This window comes from Myotis brandtii, unplaced genomic scaffold, assembly GCF_000412655.1.
Source record: "Myotis brandtii unplaced genomic scaffold, ASM41265v1 scaffold1873, whole genome shotgun sequence".
NCBI classification, from domain to species: domain Eukaryota; kingdom Metazoa; phylum Chordata; class Mammalia; order Chiroptera; family Vespertilionidae; genus Myotis; species Myotis brandtii.
Window position 1 is genome coordinate 234831 of NW_005356956.1, and position 25974 is coordinate 260804.

Sequence of the window (25974 nt, forward strand, 5' to 3'; positions counted from 1 at the left end):
CCCCCTCGCCCCCCCCCCCAGAGTGCACAAATTTTTGTGCACAGGGCCTCTAGTCTATAATAAAAGCGTAATATGCTAATTAGCCCCAATGTCCTTCCGACGTCCTTCGGACAACCTTCTGGACAAAGCCAGGGCTGCGAGGGAAGCCCGGGTCCTGGGTGCCAGAGGGAAGCTGGTGCCGGCAGTAAGGGGAAGGAAGGCCTACTCTTGCACAAATTTCGTGCATCGGGCCTCTAATATTTTATAGTTGTGAGGAATATTTATTGAGTGCTTGCTGGATGTAGATCATCATACAATAAAGCTTCAGATTTATATTATTTAATGACAGTAATTAGACACACAAGTATTGAGTGGGGTTTTTTCCAATGTGAAGATATAGATGAGAGGTTGAAAATATTTTTTAATGTATTTTTATTGATTTCAGAGAGAAAAGAAGAGGAAGATAGAGATAGAAACATCAATGATGAGAGAGAATCATTGATCGGCTGCCTCCTGCAGGCCCCCCACAGGGGATTGAGCCTGCAACCTGGGCATGTGCCCTTGACTAGGATCTAACCTGGGATCATTCAGTCTGCAGGCTGACGCTCTAGCCACTGAGCCACACCAGCTAGGGCTGTAAAATATTTTTTAAAGTTTAATACACACATCAACCTGTTTTGGTCTCGTTATTTTTTCCCTTCTACAGTTTTGAAAGATTGGACAAGATGAGCTAGGAGATAAAAAAAAAAAGTTGCATGTTCATTAACTAAGTGCCTGGCCCAGTGTTACGAGCTGGAGAGACAGAGATGACCACGATGTGTTTCCTGGGCTTAAGGAGTTCATGGTCTAAGGAGTCAGACTTGCCAGGGATGATGATGCTGCACTCGATCAAAGAGGTGTTTGAACAAAGCGTTCTGCGGAGAGCGGAGTTAAGAAAGGCTTCGCTGACGATGTGAGTGAGAGCTGACCTGGTCCTGAGATGTGAGGGCTCCGGACAGAGAAGGGACAGGCATCCGGGCTGCCGGAAGCACAGCAAGAGCGTCTGGCCTGAATTCTCCAAGGCGAGTCCTGCGCATCTTTTCAATCCCTGAGCCCAGGACTGGTCCTACCACAGCTGGCACGCAGTAGACATCTGAATAGCATATGTATAAACAATGACTGAACCAATCAATAAATTGATGAAATGCCAGTCTTCTTTCTCTATATATTCAGAAATGGTTCTAGATCTCAGAAAAAGGAAGACCATAATGACAACAAAAAAATCCCTTTGGACCCCAGCCTGTGTGGCTCAGTGGTTGAACCAAGAGGTCCATGGTTCGATTCCCGGTCAGGGCACATGCCCGGGTTGTGGGCTTGATCCCCAGTGGGGGGTGTGCAGGAGGCAGCTGATTGGTGTGTCTCATCCATCTTTCCATCTCTCTATCCCTCTCCCTTCCTCTCTCTCTAAAATCAATAAAAACATATATTTTTTAAAAATCTATTTAAAAATCCCCTTGGGGAGCCCATGAACTGAGGAAAATAGCCAGCAAGGTGGTAAAAGTGGCAGCCTAGTCCAGGACCTATTCCCCTTTCAGCCATTCCTCAGCACAGCCTCAGTGGCCTGGACCAGTCATACCCCACATCCCACCCGTGGGTAACAGGCTCGCAGTGTTGGCGTGCAGGTGTGTGCAGCAGCGACAGCCACGGGCAGCCCTTCCTGCCTAGGAGTTAGAAAGCAGGGACTTGGAATCACACCGCACGCTACAGCAGAAAGGAAATGATGCGAGATACACCCCAGGGCTGAGGGGAGCAAAGATGAAGACGGAGCGAGGGAGAGCCATTCGGGTCCCCAGGAAGTGCCACGGGTCACGTCCACACCGAGTGCGGTGATATCTCCAGAGACACCCTGCCCACCGCTTGTAGCCTTCACGCCACATCCTCATTCCCGTGTCTGTAAAGTTTTAAACATTTACACATATTTTTTCTTTTATTAATATTTTTATGAAAGGCAACTGAAGCATTACAATTGATGAATAATTTCTAAGACGTCTCAAGGCTTTTACTACACAGATGAGCATTCTGACTCTCCAAAGAGTAGACAGTTTACACAATCTGTCCTCAGACTAAGACATCCTCTTCTCAAAGGCCATTTGTAGGGCTGATTGCCCACATAACGCGTATGGGGAACTGCTGCCCCCCTCTGGGCCAGAGCGAATTCGGCCAAGGAGGGAAGAGACGGTAAGGCGGCACGTGGTGCGGGTGAAGCAGCTGTGTGCTAAAATCGTCATCTTGATAAACGCTATGACCCACTTAAGGAAAGTGGAATGGATGCCTAGACCAAAACATAAAATAAATAAAAGGAAGAGTGGAAGGACTCCATTCTCCCAATGTAGGGAGAGGATAGTTGTTCATTACTTACTGATTTGTTCATTCCTTGTTTAGGAAGGAGACTTCATGCATCCATGTACCCTTTAAGAGCAAGGGATGGGTTTTTAAAAAATATTTTTTTATTGATTTCAGAGAGGAAAGAAGAGAGAGAGAGAGAGAGAGAGAGAGAGAGAGAGAATCAATGATGAGAGAAAATCGTTGACTGGCTGCCTCCTGCATGCCCCCTACTGGGGATCGAGCCCCAAACCCAGGACTAGAATTGTGACCTCCTTGTTCACAGGTGGATGCTCAATCACCAAGCCATGCCGGCCAGGCAAGGAATAGGTTTTTAATCCAAGAGTTCACCTAAACCCATTTTGAAAAAAGAACTATGACCTCCTTGTTCACAGGTGGGTGCTCAATCACCAAGCCATGCCGGCCAGGCAAGGAATGGGTTTTTAATCCAAGAGTTCACCTAAACCCATTTTGAAACCATTGGATTTTTCAGCAGCATTTTTCCTAAGAAAGCAATCCTTCCAGGACTTTAAGCAAGGAGGCTGAAGTCCTGAACATCCCTGAATGCAGAGCAGGTCACCCGAAAACCTGACCATGAAGGGCGACCCGCTAGGCTGAGCAGCAGCCACTGCTTCTGCTTGGCATAAGAATGCTCCACGGGCCCAGCTCGGAGGCGGGAGGCTGGCCTTCCTCCCCGGGGGAAGAGAAAGCAACAAGGAACAAAGACCTACCCTTCTGCCTCCAGATCTGTCTCTGGTACGAAAGAAAAATTGTGCATGGAGAATGCAATGCTGAGCTGGCCAGTGTGGCTCAGTGGCTGAGCGTCGACCTATGAACCAGGAGGTCACGGTTCGATTCCCGGTCAGGGCACATGCACGGGTTGCAGGCTCGATCCCCAATGGGGGGCGTGCAGGAGGCAGCTGATCAATGGTTCTCTCTCATCATTGATGTCTCTCTCTCTCTCTCTCTTCCTCTCTGATATAAGTAAAGAATATATACATATATATTTTTAGGAAATGCAATGCAGATTCTTCTTATAAAACTAGTTAGGATGCTGTCCATCTCCATCTGTCTGACTCTAGTACAGTGATGGCGAACCTTTTGAGCTTGGCGTGCCAGCATTTTGAAAAACCCTAACTTAACTCTGGTGCCGTGTCACATATAGAAATTTTTTGATATTTGCAACCATAGTAAAACAAAGACTTATATTTTTGATATTTATTTTATATATTTAAATGCCATTTAACAAAGAAAAATCAACCAAAAAAATGAGTTTGCGTGTCACCTCTGACACGCATGTCATAGGTTCGCCATCACTGCTCTAGTACTTCCTTGCAAGGCCCAGCAGAAGCAGGGGGGACAGACAGCACTTGCCCTGGTCTCCGCATGAGCCAACGCCTCCTTTTCTGCTACGTGGATGAATGACGCCCAGGGCACACTCGGTACAATGGCCACTGGCGGCCACTCTCCAGGCCGACTGGGCCCAGCTGCTCCCACCCCTTCCGCTTCCCAAGGTCGCTTGTTTCTCCCCAACCTGTTTTCGCTGCTTACATCAGCATCATTAATTTTTAGTAAACTCAGAGATATGGCTGTTAAAAAAAGAGTCTGCTGAGTCTATGAAAAGCGTAGAATCGTTTAGAAAGAGTCAACGAAGCTGAGTGTTTTAAAGGGCTGCCCAATGAGGTGTGCACGCAAGGCCTGCGGGGGCTCGGGGAAGGGGTCAGGGGAATGTGACTTCTCACAGAGGCTGCCCAGCATCTGTGTCCTCGGCTGGTCCAGAGAAACCAGAGGTGGGTGCATCAATAGAGGCAATTCTGGTGGGGTTTTCTGGGGAAAACGAAGTGCACCCCAAACCAGGGGATCCGTACACAAAGGAAATGTTTTGGCCCAACACATACATCAGACAGGCCTTGGTAGGGTTTCCCCACCTTCCCATTAACCGTCCAACTTCTGGTCTCAAGCTTATGGGGTAAGACAGTTTCCACTGAACATCTAATTATGTATCTGCACCGAACAGTTTCCTCCTGATCATTAGTCCCGGGCCGCCTCCCTGTTCTGGAAACATCTCCATGATGGAGGAGGTGCATAGGAAACACCAGACCACAAGTCAGGAAACGGATTCTGGCCGCTGCCTGAACTGTGTGCAGTCTTGCAGTCACGTGTCTCTTTGGGCCTCGGTTTCCTCAATTATAAAGTGTCTGTGTGGGGGGTGAGAACAGAGGGTGCGCGGTAGATGCTAAGAAGGAGTTGGACTATATAACCTTCCAGGCCTCTTCTGATTCTTTAAAACACCTCTCTAGACAATTCAGCTCATATAAGATGGACAGGGTTCCATAAAATAATTATTAATTATTATTTGGAATACAAATCATAAATATTTGGAAAAATATAAATTCATTGTTAAGAATAAGTAACTTTTCTTGAGAAAAGTAAAGTTATTTAGAAATTATAAGCACAAAGAAGAGAATCCTATATAATAAAGAGCTAATATGCTAATTAGACCGAACAGACGACCTTCCGGACAAAGCCAGGGCTGCGAGGGCCGGCCGAGGCTGCGAGGGCCGGCAAGGCTGTGAGGGGCTATGAGAGCTAGCCGAGGCTGCAAGGGCCAGCCAGCCAAGGCTGCTGGGGCTGCAAGGGCTGAGTCCCTTGCACGAATTTCGTGCATCGGGCCTCTAGCATATATATAATTATTCAAATAAGATTTGAGTTACCAACATAAAATTGATATTCTTATAATTTCAGAATGAGAAAAAAAAAGTCTCTAAGATGTTAGAGCTCAACTGTTTATACTTTCTTGAAAAAAAAAACTATTCTTATTACTTTACAATTCCAAAGTAGATTACAAAGCTGTAGTTCTGGGAATAGTAAGCAATATGAAACTGTTTGAATACTTTCCAGTATTAATTTTGCAAATGCAAACCTACTAACAATTACTGACTGGAGAAGAACTATTCAAAGTCACAGGTGCCACCTTCCTTAAAACCTTTAGCTCTGCAACAGAGCTAAAATGAAAAATTAAGCTCCAGACTCAACTTTAGTCACAACTGCATTTTTTTTAACAGCAACAAGGCTTGACAAAAATACGTGTCTCTAGATAAAAAGAAAATGACGGAAGGGCACTGCCTAACATGCTGTTTTGATATTTCTTTCATTTTAATTATGAGAATGGTGCCCGAATTACTCTTTGTGCCACAGAAATTACACAAAGATAAGAGATTTAGATCTAAGTACATATCACCTTTTAAAACAACCACTCGCCACTTGTGAGTGGGAAAAGTTAGCAGCATAATATTCAGTTTATACGCTGCCTTGGAGTCGGTATCACCTTCCAGTTTTCTTCTCTGATTCAGCTATTCCAAGAGTCTGAAAATATTTCATTAAAAATTCATGTGTTATCCACACAAATGGCAAATATTGAAAAATTAGAATATAAATAAAAAATAATAAAAATAGTAAGTGCACTAACACGGGAGCGGAAGGAAGACAGGAGGGGGAGGCGCGATGTGAGAGGGAGAGAGATTGAAACACCCGCTTTCTATTCCGGACCGTGTACAGCAGCAGACCCAGCAAGCGGAAGCCAAATATATTCTCAGGCTCCGACAGGATTCGTTTGCTATCCTGGCATTACTCTGACTATATTCTCCCTAGTGATATTTCCTCACGGACAATGCCAGCCTCACCAGAGCTTCCACGGGAGAGCTGTGGGTCCTGGGGGGCATTCCTGGAGTCGGCTTGCCTTGGGGGCCCACTGGCTATGGGTGGGAAGCTTTCCCAGGGCACAGAGGCACGCAACCATGGCAACCTCATCCCCCCATGCATCCTTCCCCAACCCTACCCCCTTATTAAAAAATATATTTTTATTGATTTCAGAAAGGAAGGGAGAGGGAGAGAGAGAAACATCAATGATGAGAGAGAATTATTGATTAGCTGCCTCCTGCAGGCCCCACACTGGGGATCGAGCCCACAACCCGGGCCTGTGCCCTGACCAGGAATCGAACCCTGACCTCCTGGTTCCTAGGCCCAAGCTCAACCACTGAGCCACGCTGGCCCGGCCCCAAACCCCTTTGAAGGAACAACAGGCCCCTGGTCTAATTCACGAAGGTAGAGGCCGGCCTAATGCCCACTTCACTAGCTCAGCCAACATGCTTCCTCGTTGTTCTTTTTGTAAGAGTCAGTCCATGTCCAACAGCAAGCTAGTATCTACCTTATTCCACCGCAACCCTTGCCATGTCAGTGTCACTGAGAAAAAGTCACTTGCCTTGTTACACACAGCCACAGACACACACGTGTCCCCACATCAGAATAAAACACAAGAGGGTCCCCTACACCACAGGGACTGCGGGAACTATTTTGGAAATATGAAAGATCTGTTTGTACAGCCTATGAAAACATCCCTCTGTCTCAAAACTCGGGTCCCTCTTCATTGCTCACTGATTGTTCCTATAGAATTTAAATTGTACATGAAATTGTAATTAGGCCTTGTTTAATGTAAATTGATTGTCTCCATTATTAGGAAATGGATTTGAATTTTAATGGACTCTGTTGCTGGAGATGCGCCAACTAAATCAGCACAGACTGTAATGGCTCTAACTGCTGGAGGTGCACAGCCCGCCATCTCTACGAACCAGGGAGGCCGTGTGGCTCCGAATCGACCCTAACGTGGTCCAGGCGGTTAGCAAGCTCTTCTTCGTGCAGAAGAAATCAGCCGTTAACTTTCAATATTGGACGATTCTGTGATGGTGAGGCTGTAATTTGGTTTTTCTCTCTAAAAAAAAAACACGGTGAGATCCACATACCAGCAGCAAGGACTTTGTGGCTTTTTATGAAATGTTCTTGCTGCAGATGAGGCTACTGTGAAAATCAGGGATTGCCCCCGAAGGAGGGACCGACATAAAAGCCAGCAGCAGCGGGTCACGGGCACGAGGTCACACTGAGCAACACTGAGGGACAGCCCCCCGGGAACGGGCTGCAGACACACCCAGCAGCACGCCACGCCCTTACTGCCTGGCCCACCGCCTTTATTTTATTTTAAAAATATATATTTTTATTGATTTCAGAGAGGAAGGGAGAGGGGGAGAGAGACAGAACCATCAATGATGAGAGAGAATCACTGATCGGCTGCCTTCTGCACGCCCCACACTGGGGATCGAGCCCGCAACCCGGGCATGTGCCCTGACCGGGAATCGAACTGTGACCTCCTGGTTCCTACGTCGACGCTCCACCACTGAGCCATGCCAGCCGGACCTGACCGCTCTCCTTTATAAAAACCCAGGGTCTATGAAGTCAAGCTGGTCTCCGTACTTCCCAGCGCAGCCAGCGCAGACCTCAGCTGCTCTGCTCTCCAGATGGCTGCAACGTTTTCATAGTTAAATTACAGCCATTGGCGCCGGAGGGACGGTCGCACATCTGCCCGACTCTGCCAGCCTCCCCAGATCTGATTCTCAAACCCTCGGCCCGAGACACACTCTGGGTGCCAGAGTAAAACCACCTCTGGTATAACATGACCACCTATCACTACTCGGCCACATATAGGCATCAGCCAAAACCATCAGGCATTTATTGTAACTGCTCTCTACTTGAGAAACTTTAGGAATGGAAAATAGAAGGTTTTATTCACTGCAATCCTGACAGACCCTCTTTTTTTTTCCCCAATGGAAACTGGCAGTATTATCTAGACATAACTACAGATGTTATATGCAGCCTATACATTAAGATTTGGGGCTGTGAAGAAAAAATTCTTTAATTCCTCCAGCTTTTCTGAATGAAGTTCTATGATGCTAAAGAATCAAGCTGATGACATGGCATCCTTTTTAACGACACAGTTCAGAAAGGGTGAGAAATGATGACCAGCCACAGTCTTGATTGATTCCTTCCTGAATGCTGACCTGAGTTGTGCAAAACCCCTTGATGTTAGGATAGCTCATTGTCTCCATGTCCTTCAGCTGTTTAAAGAACAGTTCCCTGGCACTAGACGGCTGCTTAAAATCCATGTTGCGTAACTTGGAAGGCTCAGGTTTTAGATAACAGCCTCCCAGTGTGAGTCTGATACAATGCCACTCGAAGGCACACCGTTTTACTGCGTGAGAGTATAAAATCGGGCCACAAGTGTGCACTTAGAGATAAAGAACCAACGCAAAGCAAGAGAACCATGAAAAGACAGAGGGAAAGTATGTGAAAGTGAGGGGGGCACCTGACCAAGAAGGAGAAGGTGAGGAAGTAGCAGAGAAGTAGCGCTGGTGGTTAGAAAACAATTGAGCGTAACAGCATATTTGGCATCTTAATACCCACCCACCCCAGGCGCCTGCCCCAGCCCCCACATTTGCAGCTGGTCAGCAATGCCTCAGCTAGATGGGTGTCTACTTTCTCCTAAAGACACAGTTGCCCAGCAGATAAACATTCAAATTTGCATACAGCCCTGGCCGGTTTGGCTCAGTGGTTAGAGTGTCACCTCCCTGACTAAAGGGTCTTGGGTTCGATTCCAGACAAGGGCACATACTTTGGTTGCAGGCTTGATCCCCAGCCCTGGTCGGGGCACATGGGGGAGGCAACCAATCGATATGTCTCTCTTGCATCAATGTTTCTCTCTGCCTCTACACCAGTGGTTCTCAACCTTGGCTGCACATGAGAATTGCCTGGGAATCTTTTTAAAATCCTGATTTCTGGGCCGCATCCTCCGGAAATTCTGTTTCTTTATTGTGGGGTGGGGCCACAACATTAGTAACAAAGAAACAGAATTTCTGGAGGATGAGGCCCAGAAATCAGGATTTTAAAAAGATTCCCAGGTGATTCTAATGTGCAGCCAAGGTTGAGAACCACTGCTCTATACCTTCCTTCCTCTCTCTCTAAAAATCAATGAAAAGAATATCCTCAGGTGAGGATTAACAACAACAAAACTTCGAATATCGTGGAAAAGAGTGGCTCAAAAGCCACTTAATGCTGCTTTTCTATACAGTGGGGCCTTGACTTACGAGTTTAATTCGTTCTGTGACAGAGCTCGTAACTCAAATTACTCGTATGTCAAATCAAAAAGTGAACGAGTGAGACATGTGATGCTGGGCTGATGTTGTGGCGTTCACTGTGATGTTCGCTGCGCCAACTAGCGGTGGGGTATCTAAATTTTAGCTCGCAACTCAAAGCAAAAAATCGGCCGAGAGACGGCTTGTATCTCGAAAAACTCGTTAGTCGGGACACTCGTAAGTCAAGGCCCCACTGTACTTTCTGAAAATAGTGAACAGTCTTAATTCTCCCCAATCTGAAATATCAAATGAAATAAAAACCAATCATCTATTTCCTATTTTAACATTTGTTTCCGGGGAATAAAATTCCTATTAGAAAAATACTACAGATTTATTAAAGATCATTCTGAGGTTAGTTTATAGAAGACCAATTTTAAACTCATTATTAGTTACCTTTCAATCAGCAGCTCCATGTCTTCAGTCAATAGTTTTTATGCAAACAATTTAGATAATAATTAATATAAGAAAAAAACACAGGATGTGACGCTGTGTAAGTGACAGAACAACCAGACTGCTGGGGGTTGTGACAGAGAACTTGACCACATGAGTCCATGTGAGCCCGCTCAGCGGTCTTCACCGGCTCGAGGGCTCGTTACCTCTGCATACACTGTGGGGCTCACACGGATCTATATTCTATGGGGAAATATACGAACCGATGCTCACTCTACAATATAACTAGTAGGACATTTACATAATAGAGTACTATGCAGCTGTAAAAAAGAGGGACCTCTTTCCCTTTGGGACAGCATGGATGACCTGGAGACTATCATGCTAAGTGAAATAAGCCAATCTGAGAAAGACAAATATCACATGATCTCACTTATTTGTAGAATCTAATAAATAAAATGAATTGACCAACAAAATAAGACCCGAAGCATGGAGGCATGGAACAGACTGACATACCTTGATGTGGGGTTGGGGGGATGAGAAGAGATAAACCAAAGAACTTATCTATATATATAAAAGCCTAATATGCAAATTGACTGAACAGCTGGTGGAACAACCGGTCGCTATGACGTGCACTGACCACCAAGGGGCAGACGCTCAATGCGGGAGCCGCCCCAGCCTGCAGGTCCAGGCCAGCCAAGGTGAGTGCAGCGGGGGCCCCCCTATCGCCCCACCGGTCACCCCACAGATCAGCCCTGATCGCCGGCCAGGCCTAGGGACCCTACCCGTGCACAAATTTCGTGCACCGGGCCTCTTGTATACTTGTATGCATAGCCCATGGACACGGGCAATATGGTGGTGAAGACCTGGGGGTGTGATAGGGGCTAGAAGGAGGGGATTAAGGGGGGAAATGGAAGATATCTGTAATACTATCAACAATAAAAATATGTTTAAAAAATAAAAATAAAACATAAATAGAAAATAATGCCACTGCTATCCTTAACACGAATTTTCTGGATGGCCTCTGTAGACACCAGGAGCTCCAAACCAGTTGTTGAAAAATGTCGTTTTCCTGACTTTACAACTTTAATGACCTTGGCAACCAGAATTTACTACATTCACATCCACTCTGACTTAACACAAAAAATTCTCTGCTCCCAAATGCCCCTCCCAGTGCACCCTCCCGCCACGCGTGGCTGGTCTGTCTGCCTTGCTTTTTCCACTTTCCCTTTCACATCTCGTAACATAGAGGTTGAAATCTGCTATGTCAGTTTTTCTACTCACACTCACTTTTCGGTCCACTCTGATATGGTTTCTGCACTGAATCTTCTACTAAAAATATTTTTGTAAATGTAACCAGTGATGTCCATTCATTAAGCCCAACGATAGTCAATATTTTAGACTGGGGGCCAATAGGTCATGGTCTCTGACTCAGCTGCTCCACCCTGACGTTGTCGTGTGGAAACAGCCACAGGCATGCAAGTGACGAGCATGTGTAGGTTCCTGAGCCACACAAGGAGGCTGTGGCTGGGGCACAGTTTGCCCATCCTGCTATCAAAGGCTAGTGATCCCTACCCTGTTGCGGACAGATTCATTTCAGCTGTTATTTTCTCACTGAAACTTTTCCTGGTCAAGACAAATCTCCTTCTAAAATGTGCTTGCACCACAAAGTACATTTCTCTCTCATAGAACTGATTCTTACTGCAATTGATTAGATATTTATAAAATTATTCTTCAACATTCATCTGCCCTGTAAGGCTGGAAGCTCTTCCAGTTTCCCGATTAGACTGGGAACGGTATTTACTTTGCTGTTATGTTCCCAGCAGGTGGTGTAGAACATGACACATAATAGCAATCAATAAATATTTGTCGAGTGAATGACTGATGAATTTGCTATCTGGCCCTCAGCTGGCAACCTGATATTTCTGAGCCTGCCTTCTCCATCTGCAAACAGCAGTGATACCAACAGCTACGTTCCAGCTTTGCTTCATGGTAAGACAATACATGTGAGTGCAGTTGGGGAACTTGAAGGCAATGTACAAATGTAATGGTTGGCCCTCTCGCTGGGAATGGTTTTTGTTGATATAAAGGTTCTAAAACCCAAGTCAAAATCAAAACGAAGACAACTGTGTGGAGAGCCTGCCTTCTCCATCTGCAAACAGCAGTGATACCAACAGCTACGTTCCAGCTTTGCTTCATGGTAAGATAATACATGTGAGTGCAGTTGGGGAACTTGAAGGCAATATACAAATGTAATGGTTGGCCGTCTAGCTGAGAATGGTTTTTGTTGATATAAAGGTTGTAAGATCCAAGTCAAAATCAAAACGAAAACAACTGTGTGGACAGAGACCACGTGTGGCTCCCAAGCCCCAAAATATTTTACTCTCTGGTCCTTGCAGAAACACCCCCCACCCCCACCCCCCCGGAAGGCTGACTGCTGTTGTCACATGTGCAGTGTGGATGCCAGCACCCATGGAGGCCTGTTCACTGTATGGTGCAAAACACTGGAATTCATCCTTACACAGAAATTATAGATGATACATCTACAGGAAGTAAGGGGCTGTGTTTGTTACGGAAATACTGCACAGAAAAGGACAGGAGTTTGGAGTCAAAAGATGAAGATCAAGTTGGAACTCTACACTTAATCGGCCGCCTTGAGCAAATTCATCAGTCTCTCTGAGCTTGCGCTTCTTCATCTGGAAAAAGAGTCGATGTCATGATGCTGTCGAGTAGATGGCTAGTATGAGCCACGTGCTGTCTATACATTACATTTGATCTTTATGTTCAACTGCAAAGTGGGTTTTATTAGCCCCAATACAGATGAAGAAACCAATGCTCAGAGAGGGTAAGCAACCTGCTCACAGTAACACCACACCCCTGAACCAGAGGGTTTGAAGTCCAGTCCTGACTCTAGCAACACTCTCAGTACCACCTCTGCTTAGATATTGGACCTTCTTAGGCCTGCTACATGATTCATCTTACAAAAAGCCTACAGAACCTAATTTCTGGAGGAGAACTTTTGAAATTCCTCCATATCACATTACCAAAATACACTTTAAAGGTGACGGTTTTCCTACAGTGTTCTGTATTACATCTACTCCTATGTCTTTAGAGAACAGTTAAGAGGAGGTGTGCTCTCGTCTTAACTGTTCTCTGTGTATTATAAGAATAGCCTAAGCGGAGAAAGCATAAATACATAAAAGTATGGGGTTTGGAGCACGTCCCTTAAGTAGCCAAGTAATCATGGATTCTATTTATTGCACAGCAATTCCTAGTCTGTTTACGAACCAAACAGGTTTATAGGGCACGTCAGGTGACTGTTAAAGCTTTCTTACCTTTGCTTCATGATCTCATGGAGTCTCCCGTGTTGGACGCACTGCTCCTCCAACTCATCGTTTCTTTCCTGTAACTTTTTCAGTTTGCCGTATGCATACCTCTTCTCCTGACTGAGCTGAGCTATGGCAGATCTAGAGAAGTGAGAGCACAAAAATAAGAAATGTTGGAGGTTCTTACTGCTAGAGCTTGTTTTGATTGCATAACCTTCACATTGTCTGAAACTCCATATTTAAACATAACAGTGAAAATAAAAAAGTTATGTAAAGTAACATATATCAGAAATTGTAAACTGTCTGGAAGAGGGATCTATATGGCAGAGCCTCGAGCGGCAGACAGATAAAGGAGTAACAACTTACTCTAACAGAGATGGCTTCTCCAACCAGACGACAATGATAATGATCAAATCCCTTTTTTAAAAGGCCATCATTCATTTATCGAATAGTTACTGAGTTGTCTATTTTAGGCCAGCAGCAGGCTGTTAATGGAGCAACCCCACATATAATTTCTATAATAGAGAGTAGTTTCTTTTAAGTACCACAGCTCATTTAATGGCACACGATTAAAATCATATAGTTTCAAAAGGCATAATATTGACAACTGGCAGTCCTCTGCCCCTGGACCCCCTACCCAGCTGAGCAGTGACAAATACTTTAAAAAATTTTAAAGCTATTTCTTCTGGTATTTATCTTTGTATTTCTTAATTTGCTTACATCAATACCTCCTATTTCATCAATTAAAAATTTATACTGATCCATTATGGTAGAGGAAGATAAAACTCTTTTTATATGCCCTCTACTCCCATCTCCAACTTGTCAATGTCATTATTAGCATTTTAACTTGTGGTTAAATCGTTATCAGTATTTATGTTATAAAGACTACCTACGTATTGATCCTTGCTGTCTAAGTGGTATATCATGATTACACTAGAGGCCCAGCGCACGAAATTGCACAAGACCCAGAGTCCCTCCTGCCACGGCCGCGGGACCCAGGTCCTGCCCACTGCCGCCTCAGGACACAGAGTCCCTCCTGCCGCCGCCATGGGACCCATCAATGCACCTCCTGGTGACCGGTCGTTTGGTCGTTCTGGCGTTATGGCCACTGGCCTTTTATATATTAGATGATTGATCCTTGCTGTCTAAGTGGTATATTATGATTATACTAGAGGCCCAGCGCACGAAATCGTGTGAGACCCAGAGTCCCTCCTGCCACGGCCGCGGGACCCATCAATGCACCTCCTGGTGACCGGTCGTTTGGTCGTTCCGGCGTTCCGGCCACTGGCCTTTTATATATTAGATTTGCATTTGTGTACATTTATTTTGTCCAAACAAATGGGCTTCAGTGTAAGAGCAACTGAGCGGCAAGCTCTCTCTTCCTGTGGGAGATTCCCAATAGCAGTATCTGTACTCCTTCCCGCTGTGGCCTTTCTGTTTCTCAAGAGAAGGTGCCTCCAGTTTCCTGCCTCCTGTGTACAACCCGACTGTCAGTGGCCAAGGAGCTGGGCGGAAATAGAGGGCGGGGATCTCACCTTTCTGAATGCAGGCTTTCTCCTAGTCCCTCCATTCTAACGTCAGCGCCCCTATTTTACCCAGAGCCTGCTGGTTGACTCTCTTCAGAGACGATGCCTCTAGTTCTCCAGGTGGAAGAGGAACAGTCACCTGGCTTCATGGTGGGGGTGAAACTGTCCATTTTGGTTTCAGTCTTTGTACCACGCCTGCCTTCCAAGGTTGTCTGGAATCCCGAGAGCAGGCAGCATGCTTCAGGAGACACTTAAGATCACCTTCCTCTACTTTGCTACGTCAGGAACCACACCCCCAACCCCCTTTCTGTCTTCACGCATTTCATTTGGGACTGTGGATACCTACTCCGGTGATGGCTGATGTCCCTCAGGAAATACGTTCCCTATTCAGTGTCTTCGATGACTAGCTCAAATCTCAAAATTCGAAGATCAGAAAGATGTCTGTCCAAGAAAAATCGTATCCTTGTCCTCCTTTTAATTTAACATGGCTCCCACGACCACCATCTGTTGCTGGTTAGAACAGAGAGTTTAAAACTCTTGCATATTAAATTATGAGTTAATGACTGGCTTGTTTCTTGAAGTTGAAGTAAGACTTGAGGTAAAATTATTTCCCTCCAAAGAAAGGATTCCTCCGTTAGGGAGAAAGCCTGCTCTTGCTGGTGAAGAAAAGCTTTAACGTTGCTAAAGGAATTCATCCCAAGGACCCGGCCGCTTCCCAGGGGCGAAGCCATCTCTCACCTTTTGTTCACCTCCGACCTCAATTTGTTTTCATCTTGGTTCACCTGTCACATCGAAGGCAACTTGCCCTGATTAATACCTAGCGGTTCTCAATATGTCAGCACGTTTTCTGAAGCTACCTCTCGCCTTTATGCATGCATTAGCCTATAATTTATTCCTCAAGGCTGTGCTCTAGGCCTCATCTTCCTTACTAGATTATACATGAGGGCATGGATTACCTCATTTTCAGGCTCAGATCAAACACTCAACCTCCATTTGCTTCTCCTAATAAGAATTTACCACATAGATTTTATAATATAGAAATATAAAACTTTTTCACAAGAAATCATAATGTTCCTGGCAGCATTGCTTCATGGAGCAACCTTGCTCTGCAATGCAACATCTGGAAACTGAACCCAGAAATTTGTCAACAGAAGACCGATTACATTACTTACACAAAGGCATATCAAGATGCTATTCTGATAATGTGGCTATCTACTGGTGTTATTTATTGACCTGAAAATATGACGTTGAGCCCTGGCGGGTGGGACTCAGTTGGTTGAGCGTCCTCCCATGCACCGAGAGGTCACAGGGTTGCCTCCCAGTCAGGGCACATGCCCAGGGTTGCAGGCTTAATCTCCAGTGCTGGGTGTATAGGAGGCAGCCAATCAATGTTTCTCTCTCTCCCTCTCCCTTCTATGTCTCTCAAAAATCAATAAAACCATATTAAAAATATGATGCTGATAAGGCAGGAATTCTACTTTATAATTAAAAAATACTTTGACGTGTGTACCACATATTAATATGGATTATCTCTAACTCTTAGTGTCAGGATTGGGAATTACATTTTGTTTCTTTCCCCAGATTTTTTGAATTTTTACAATGGACATGTATTTAAAACAAAAAAATAAAGTCACTTTGGTTTTTTTAAAAATTCATAAGAGCAAAAAGAACCGAGAACAAGTTTTTGAAAATTTTAAAAAGGAACTGGAAACACACAAAATGAAACAAAGGAAGATTAGAGATGTTATTTAATAAAGTGCTATCCCCACGCTCCATCATATCCCAATTTGATAAAAAATACAAGTGACTTGAAAAATAGTCACAGAAGAAGAAACAAATGGCCAATAGACATTTATAAAGTATTCAATTTTGCTATTATTCAGAGAAATTCATAATAAAACCAGATTATAGTCAAATATTGATTGCATGCCTACTCTATGCCAGATAGGGAAATCCATCCTTTATATTAATGGTCTCGATTAATCCTACAATGTAAGTGTTTATTTCCTCTTCTTGGAGAGTAAACATGAGCTTAATGATTTGCCTAAAGTCACTCCGATGGCGATTAGCCAGGCTCAGGCACAAACACAGGTCTCTCTACAGGGGTTGCTCTACCCACTGTGCAAAATTGCCTCTCACTTTTTTTTAATTTAGTCTCTCACTTCTCCCACTGATATGTGTGCATCTATACCAGGAGCAGAATTTATTTAGAACTTGAACACAGTTACACACATTAATAGTCTTATGGGGGTTCATCGTCTTTGGACCAAAACCATCCCCATTTAGGCATCTCCACTAACGGAATCATCAAAAATTCAGATTTATGTACAAAATTATCATTCTATTATTCATAACAGTTAAAAACTGGAAACATCTTAAATGTCTTGTGCATACAAATGATTCAATTAAAATTATATTTCCAAAGCATTTAGTGATCTAGAAAAATGATCATGAGGCAATATTAAGTGAAAAAGCAGAATACAAAACTATATTTATAGTATAAGCTCATTCTCAATATAAATGTAGACTACACACACATTTACATGCACATAGAAAATTAACAATAGTTAGCTGGATGGTAATGTCCCAGAAAATGTTTTCTTTAATTCATCTTTGTATCTGTATCTAAATGCCCTATATTGAGAATGCCTTATTCCTAGAGTCACAAAAATATAAATGTCACTAGTAACGTTCATATGACTATCAGGTATTTTATTGCTACAATATTTTTTTCTGCTTTGCATATTTTTGGGGCTTTTTTCCTTTATTTATAATGATAATTTGCCTACCAACTTCCAATGTTCAAAAAGAATTTGATAAATATACATGGACACGATCTTTTATCTGCCTTGAGCCAGTGGTATATTGAATGAAAGAATAGTTTGCAAAGTTGAAAGAGTAAACTTACAAGTTTCTGGGTTAGTCTGAGATTACATCTGTGGAGGACGATTCTAGTGTCATACAAAAGGATAATTGACTTTAACCCATTTTCATAGAAAATGTAGGTAAATTCTGGCTTTACAGAAGCATGAACTTTCCCCTGCGTTTTTATATACCAGCAATAGTGTGTAATTGCACTGGCATGAAATATAATATTTTACTATCATTAGGATTACAGCGATAATTGCTTTTTAAGAGAAAACATGACCCCTAATTTTTTATTCTTCTAGATTCTCACTTGACTTTTGGTAACGATTAGCAGAGTCTGACACCAGTCTCCTCTTACAGAATATAATTTTTGTAGCATCTAAACATGCAGAAAAAAACTAGTTCAGCCGGGTGTGTGTTCTTTACTTCAATTAAACTCACACAGTTGGACACCTACTGTTGCCAAAACAGTAATATAATTTATACATTATAGTCCACACAGTAAAACTACACTAAAAGTCATTTAACAATATTTATAACACCATAAAGTACAGTGTTAAAATATATGAACTGCAATATGTACCAAAATTATAAAATTTGTTTCTCATCATCAGTGATTAAAACCGGGCTCATTGCTCTAGCCTCAATACCCACAACCCTGGTGACAGATTAGAATTCAAATCTTAATGATCAATTTACAATTAACAAGATAGAAGTGAAACAAATTAAACCAACCATTATATATAACGAGGCCCAATGGACTCCCATTGTTCCTCTTAATTACAAAACGCAGATCACAAATCCACAATGGGCAGGGTTAGCCATCAATCCACCAGCCGAGCAACCCGGAGAGCGACAAGGATGGAAAAGAAAGAACAGAAGCAAAACCATGTCGCCCGGTTCTGCGCTCCACGTCCTGTTCTTTCCAACGTGGGAGTGTTGAGAGGCTGAACCCCAGCACGTGCCCAGGGCCAGCCCAGCCTCTCCGGGTGTCCCCGGCCCGTTAGGCCACACTGCACACTGCACCGCAAACATTTCACGGCTGATTCATTCATTCATCCACGTGCCTCGGAGAGGGAACCCTTCTTACACTTTGACAAAGAAAAATCGCAGCAGCACGAAGGTATTTAAATAGCTCCACTTCCCAAGTTCAAGAACTACCCTGCAACTGCAGGGAGCTGTCAGCGCCTGGGGAATGGAGGGGGAGGGGAGCTGAGTGCATGTGAGCTTCAGGGAGCATCGGCCAGAATGTCTGCCTGGCATCCACGGGAAGGAAACGGGTGAACTCTCTGGTCTGGCAGGCAAACTCAAGCGAGACAAAACGCACTGAGGGTCCCCTCATTTTTAGTTTTTAAAGGGGACGTGCCAGTCACAGGCCCCGGGCTGGGGGCACCGCAGCTGCAGCATGGAATGCGCACAAGGCTAATCACAGGGCTTCAGAGGACAGAAGCAATAGGCACCACTATGAGGGAGAAACACTCACACCACACACACACACATGCACACACACACACATGCACGTGGGAACCGCTTCTGAACGCCTCCCCGTGAGGCTGGGGTGGAGAGGCAGAGTGTAAGGCAGCGGTTCTCAACCTGTGGGTCGCTACCCTTTCACAGGGGTCGCCTAAGACCATCCTGCATATCAGATATTTACATTACGATTCATAACAGTAGCAACATTACAGTGATGAAGTAGCAACGAAAATAATTTTGTGGTTGGGTCACAACATGAGGCACTGTATTTAAAGGGCCAGAAGGTTGAGAATCACTGGTGTAAGGCATGGCTAGCCCCAGCTGTCACTTTCCCAGTCATTCTGCACGGGCCCCAGTCAAATGACTAGATCTGTGAGTAAGGAGAAAGCTTATTTTAAATGGAATGAACCCATGGGTTTAGTGTGGGATTTTGGATAATGTGAAACTCTTAGAGAAATGCCACTAAGACAAGGGGGAGCAGTAAAAATGTGCTTTCAATTGTTGACAGATACAAAATAAGATGCACCTACTTTCAGGAGAACTTTTACTGTAGAAATCAGAAGCAAACTTGGATTAAATGTACCACGTGGTTGAAATAGTCATTTTGGAGCCTGAGTTCCGCAATGACAGCACGCCAAGATCTCCTCACTCAGAGTTCAGGGGAAATGACTGATCCCCGAAGTTTACGGTGTGGGAGGCGCACTCCTGGAGGGCTTCCTGACGGTTTAATAAGTTTATAATTTTTATTCAAAAAGAAACACTCTGAGCTCTTCAAGCGTTATAGGTGGTTTCAAAGCAGAAAGCAGTATCAAAACGGAATGTTACATTTTGCATGAATTTTGAAAATCTCAGTCTTTACTTAAAGTCAGGGGGAATGAGGCTGAATTGAAAAGTTTAAGGGTAAACAAACAAAAAACTCTAAAATTACAATTTACTCTGTGGATTATATTCTTGTGAGACACATAAGATACTTATTTTATAAAGTTAAGAAGCTGTTTAAAGTTTTAACACTAGTAAGGAACAAAATCTGGCTGGTTTGGCTCAGTGGATACAGCGTCGGCCAGTGGACTGGAGGGTCCCAGGTTCGATTCCAGTCAAGGGCACATGCCCGGGTTGTGGGCTCGATCCCCAGTTGGGGGCATGCAGGAGGCAGCCGATCCATGATTCTCTCTCATCATTGGTATTTCTATCTCTCTCTCCCTTCCTCTCTGAAATCAATAGAAATTTATTTAAAAATAATAATAATAATAAGGAACAATTTATCGAGTGTTTGCTGTTTGCAGGCCTTACCTTGGGATCAACTTGCGAAGTTACAGGCGGAGCTGTTTTAATTCCTCAGATTTACAAAACAGGGCATTGGCCAGGGCAAGACCCGAATCACTACCAGACCCACATCTGATTTTCCTTTGCCTTTACTACAAAGGTTTTCCTTGTAATAATGACTTTATGTCGCTCAGGAAATAGCCCTCAGAGCCCAGCAAAACCAATAGCAGCCAGGTGAAGTGAGGTCAAAGTGCCCACCCTCAGCACCATGCCAGCGGTGACACAGCAGCCACGTGCGCCCCTGGCCCAGCACTGCGCTTGGTACTTTATGTCTGGATGTGTACCCGTGTCTCTCTCTCTAAATTTCCAGTCCCCACAGCAATCCTGAACACGGTGTTAGACATGTCCTTACACAGGGAGAAGCTGGGGTTTGTGCCCACGGTTACGAAGCTACATGGCAGAGTGGATTCAAACCTGCTTCTCTCTGAATTCCCAAGTGCTTTTTACTGCACATTCCCTGGGTCATTAACAAAGGGACAGGCTGGAACCAGAGTCAATCAGGATTGGGGGTGGGGAGAGCACCACACTTGTTTCACTCATTCATTCATTCATTCACTCATTCACTCATTCATTCAACAAATACATATTGAGCGCCTCTGTGTGTCAGATGAAAGAAACACATTCAATGGATAAAGCAGTGGTCAAGAGCTACAGGAATCAGAGCATGAGGAGCTGGGGTTGATGTTCAAGTTCACTAGACCAGCACAGGGTAAGCTGACAGATGGGCAGCAGGATGAAGGGGGCCCCGGGAACAGGGCACAGGTAAACTCACTCACCTGCCCAGTATGCCCACTTCTCCTTGGGGATTTAAAGATTAACTTTTCCCCTAAACGTTCCCATCATAACTACTTGTCCTGGATTTTTTTAGCAGTAGATGTGGAATACTGCACTTGTAAGAAAGATCTTCGGTTTTGGAACCAGAAATACCTAAGGTGGGACCCTAGCTCTCCCACTCCCCAGCCATTTAAATACTCTGTGGATTGGTTTCCTCATCTGTAATTCCTGTCTCCAGCTGTTGTGAGAATGAAATCATATTTACTGAGAATACAGCACCCCTTTCCCTTCTATCCACTTCAATTTCCTGAGTTATTCCTCAGAAAGCAAGATAATTAATCAATAATCAATCACTAAGCAATCTTAAAATATGGTATTGTAAACCTCAGATCAATATAATTTTTCTTAAATTATGTAATTCAGTTGGTTTGTTTCTAACAATTACCTATGCTTGGATCTATGTGAGGCAAATCAAACATTTCTCCTAAGGAACAGCTCCTGTTGATATTTTATAAATCTCTTTCATGACAAAATCACGTGGGTTTCCTTGTCAGACTTCCTGAAAATATCTGGCATTGTGGGTCCTGAGCCTTCCCCTACCCAAACAAGATATTTAATTCGTATTTGCAGCCTGGCCGGTGTGGCTCAGTGATTGAGCGCCCACCTATGAACCAGGAGGTCAGGGTCAGGGCACATGCCCGGGTTGCGGGCTCCATCCCCAGTGTAGGAGCGTGCAGGAGGCAGCCGATCAACGATTCTCTCATCACTGATGTTTCTCTCTCTCCCTCTCCCTTCCTCTCTGAGATCAATAATTAGTATTTGCTAAGAAGGAACACGTCAGAGCAGTTCTCAGTGGCTATAGGAGCCCCTGCCTGCCTGTGGGCAGAGAGAACTGGAGTCCTAAGCCTCCGGGTTGCCCCAAAGACGCAGGGATGGGGATTCTATCGCTAAGCCAGCTCACTGATGGAGGAACCCCAGGTAGGGCTCAGAGCGATCACATGCTCTGATCCACCCAGAAACGTTTCTGAATGAGACGCCTGAGTCAGTAGACGAGCTGCTGGGCCATATTGCTTGCTCTGTGCAGATCGAAGTGAGTTTCAGAAAAACACAGAAGGGAAGCTACGCAGGTAACTTTCTCCTTAGGTTATGGTGTAATATGACATTTGATATCTAGCTAATTATGTGAATGTTGCCTTTGATGGTTCAGTTCAAAGGATGCTGTCCAATAGCGCTCATTTACCAGAGGGAACCGCTGCTCAAACAGGTCAAATAAACTTCTCTGAGATTACAGTTCTTGTCAGAGCTGAAATGGGAACTCAGGCTTTTTACAATGTGGAATATAAAATCATTCATTCATTGAGATAATCCGATTAGAAAGTGTGCAGAAAAAATTCAATAAGATCCCAATCATTGGGCTTCTAAAAAAGTAGTGTACATATAAAATGCACGGTGGCTAGCTCATTAAAACAAAATACTTCTAGAAAGAGAAGGAAAGGATGGCTTTAGTCTATTTATTTCAAAGTATCACCTTTCATTCTATAGATACACATTCCAACTATTATTATTTGACCTAAAGATGGCTTTTGTGTGTGTACAGCTAAAGAGAACTGTGATAATGGATAAAACTGTTACACGTAACAACATAAGACTTGGAAACTGCTTGACTCATCTGCATCCTTTGTTACAAGGGTTTCCATCTTGACCTTTGTGTTGTGAAATTTCATAGTTTTCAATCCTAACCATTAAAAAAAGTCAAATAACAGCACAGACTCATAATTACGAAAAGAACACCCAGGTGTCTGTAAGGACGACTAAGAAGATGTTCATATAGAGAAAGTATTTTCCCATGAAATATATCACCACACACAGGAGTCCCCCTTATCCAAGGGGATATGGTCCAGGACCTCAGTGGATGCTTGAAAAATCTGTTTCTTCGTGTACATTCAGACCTTTGATAAAATTTAATTTATAAACGGGGCACAGTAAGAGATGAACAGGAACTAATAATAAAATAGAGTAACTATAACAATATACTATAATAAAAGCCACGTGACTGTGGTCTCTCTCACTCTTCCAACCTCTCAAAATACCTTATTATCCCGTGCTTCCACTTTCTCTTAAAGGAAGCACTTAGGACTTCCCTATGGCATGTCCGAATTGCCAGCAGCACTAGTTTGGTGCTTTAAGGCCATCATTAATCATTAAGTAAAATAAAGGTGACTGCCCAGCCAGCGTGGCTCAGTGGTTGAGCATCGACCTAGGAACCAGGAGGTCAAGGTTTGATTCCCGGTCAAGGCACAAGCCCAGGTTATGGGTTCGGTCCCCAGTGTGGGGCGTGCAGGAGGCAGCCGATCAATGATTCACTCTCATCGTTGATGTCTCTCTCTCTCTCCCCTTCTCCTTCCGTAAAATAAAGGTGACTGTCCAGCCGGAGTGGCTCAGTGGTTGAGCATCGACCTAGGAACCAGGAGGTCAAGGTTTGATTCCCGGTCAAGGCACAAGCCCAGGTTATGGGTTCGGTCCCCAGTGTGGGGCGTGCAGGAGGCAGCCGATCAATGATTCACTCTCATCGTTGATGTCTCTCTCTCTCTCCCCTTCTCCTTCCTCACTGAAATCAATAAAAATATATATGTAAAAAAAAAGAGTAAAACTATGAACAAGGGGGGACTACTATATCTAATTTTGACATTCGACTGTAAAATAGTGGAAATGCTGTGCTTTAAAGAAAAATTACAGAATTTAAACAAACAGTGCTCTGAAAGTATTACATAATATCACCTACCTGCTCTTTTGAGAGATTTGTTCCAGTTTCTTGGCTAACGTACAGCACTCTTCCTTTAACTTTGTCAAAAATGCATTCTGGGAGGTCAGCAATGAATACTGTTCACTTTCTAGAAATAACAATAACCCCCCACCAACATAAGATGTTTATGGCTGGAGCTCTGCAGTGCTTCCATATGTAGAGTGTAAACGCGCTAAGACGCTACCCACGTCCCATATGCTACGAGGTCATCTTCAATGTCCTCAGTCAAAGGGCTGCTCACCTGGTGAGACTCTGAATCTTGCGAGACATTTATTTTTCGAATAATTACTCACCAGAAACATTTTTGATCACACCAGCGTGGTGTCATGTTTCAACACGTTACTAGATTACCCAATACCCCAGTGGAGTCATATATGCTTACATCTTGTAATATGCAAGATATGATATTTTTATTTGGACAATTTTACTATAAAGTGTCAACAATTATTACAATCAGATAACTCAAAGCTGAGGTATTGAGGAACTCTCTTCTATGCTGTCATTCATGCTTGATGTTTCGTGTCTGCTCGCATATTTCATTACCCACCCTGCCAACCTTGCATATCCCTTGCTCATTATGAAGGTCAAATATGTCATCTCATTTCACTGTCAACAGTATGAGCCTCAAGGAAGATCTGGTCAAAGAGATTGAAGAGAGTGTGGTATTTTTGTGCAACGTAAGAGGAAGTGTTGTTAAGATGGTTCTACGTTCCATAATCTTATCTTGCTCGGGGATCGGCCCAACTCCATGATCACGAGGATCCTGCTAGCAGTGGAGGCAAACAATAACTTAGCCTCTAAATTCCTCCTTTTTTCTTTTCATGGAAAACATCTAATAAGTCTGACAAATTTTCATTTTTTTTCGTGACAAATTCTAGTAGGAGAAAGTCTCTAATAAAGTTGCTGGAGGAAATTACATGACTCAATACGTTTGCCTCTTCATAAGTAAAGAGATTATTTAATGAATGGCACGTTAGCCATGTTTCATCTTAGAATGTGCGGTAAATTTTGACCACGCCATCAAATCCCGTGGGCATTAAATCAGGTGCAAATCACCTTTAAGTGTGAGGCTTCCGAAGGCCCTTTATTTCTTTTCCCTTGTAGCAGAAAGCACTCAAAGCACAATAAATCAAAGCACTGGAAAGTAAGCCACATTTTTTCTGCAAGAGGCGGATCAATGAAACTTTTGTTTTATCGGGACAATCAGCCTGGAGGATGTGGCGTGGAATCGTAATGAGTTGCCACAGCCCTGTTGTGACTAACAGTGTCTGTGAACATACAACTCAGAAGTGCAAAGACCCGCATCCCGCCCCGACTGCACAAACCCAACTGCCTGTTTCAAAGGGCATTTTCCTTTCAAATGAAAGGTAAGGAGTTGCTGGCCAACTCGGCCTGCAGAACAGCGCCAACGCGATGAAAGATGGCAATTTTTAGCCAAGCTGCCAGCTGTGGTCAATGCCTTGTATTTAGTGAATTTCCACAGCAGTTGGGAGAACTTGAAGAATGCCACGGATTACACATCACCCGCAACTGGGCTGGGGGGCAGGCGGGGGCGGCGTCCAAATGCTAAAAATGTTCGAAGCTGCAAAGATTAAATAAAGGAACGTATCCATTTGGAGCCGCTGAATGACATCCAGCTGCGACAGTGAATTAAGAACCGATTAATGGCGAAAGCTTTTCTCCAGTTTGGATGCGGAAGCAGACTCATTAGGCTCTTAGAGGCGCTCTAATGCGTGTTCTGTGGGAGCCGTTCCGTGCTATTCAGGAGACTTTAACGGGGAGCTCGGAGCGCTTCCCGCAGAGCTTCGGATGCTATTTTCTTTCTGTAACATGTGTGCCCGCGAACCCAGCCAAAAACAAGCCCTTTGTTTTTCTACTTTGTTGTGGTCCCTCTCAGCTCCCCGCTCCTTGCACACAGGTAAATAAACTCATAATCCAGATGGTGCAGCAGATGTGAGCAGCACTCCGAAATCAACAGACAGTGGGCACTGCTTCCCGCTCTCCCTTTTAAACGCTAACTAATATGTAATTCGGAATCTCCGGCGTAGTTAGCATCTGCTCCCTTCGGCCAGCCAAAGGTTACAGGTGTTCCTGATGTCATTTCACAGTGAGGCGTGGGCCCGGCTGGCGGGCGC

General features: G+C 44.1%; 1 protein-coding gene across 3 annotated transcripts in view; it reads right to left on the reverse strand.

The window, feature by feature from the left end:
- LOC102255374 (serologically defined colon cancer antigen 8-like) overlaps window positions 1-25974 on the reverse strand; it is a 96254-nt gene that overhangs the window by 51447 nt on the left and 18833 nt on the right. For 2 of the 3 annotated variants that reach the window (XM_005864514.2, XM_014538237.1), the window contains 2 exons: window positions 23819-23927; window positions 13082-13213 (listed from right to left, as the gene is read on the reverse strand). In XM_005864514.2, the coding sequence (XP_005864576.1) occupies window positions 13082-13213; window positions 23819-23927 (241 nt within the window). The remainder of the gene's footprint in view (window positions 1-13081; window positions 13214-23818; window positions 23928-25974) is intronic. The other variant, XR_001361759.1, reaches the window with a different exon arrangement.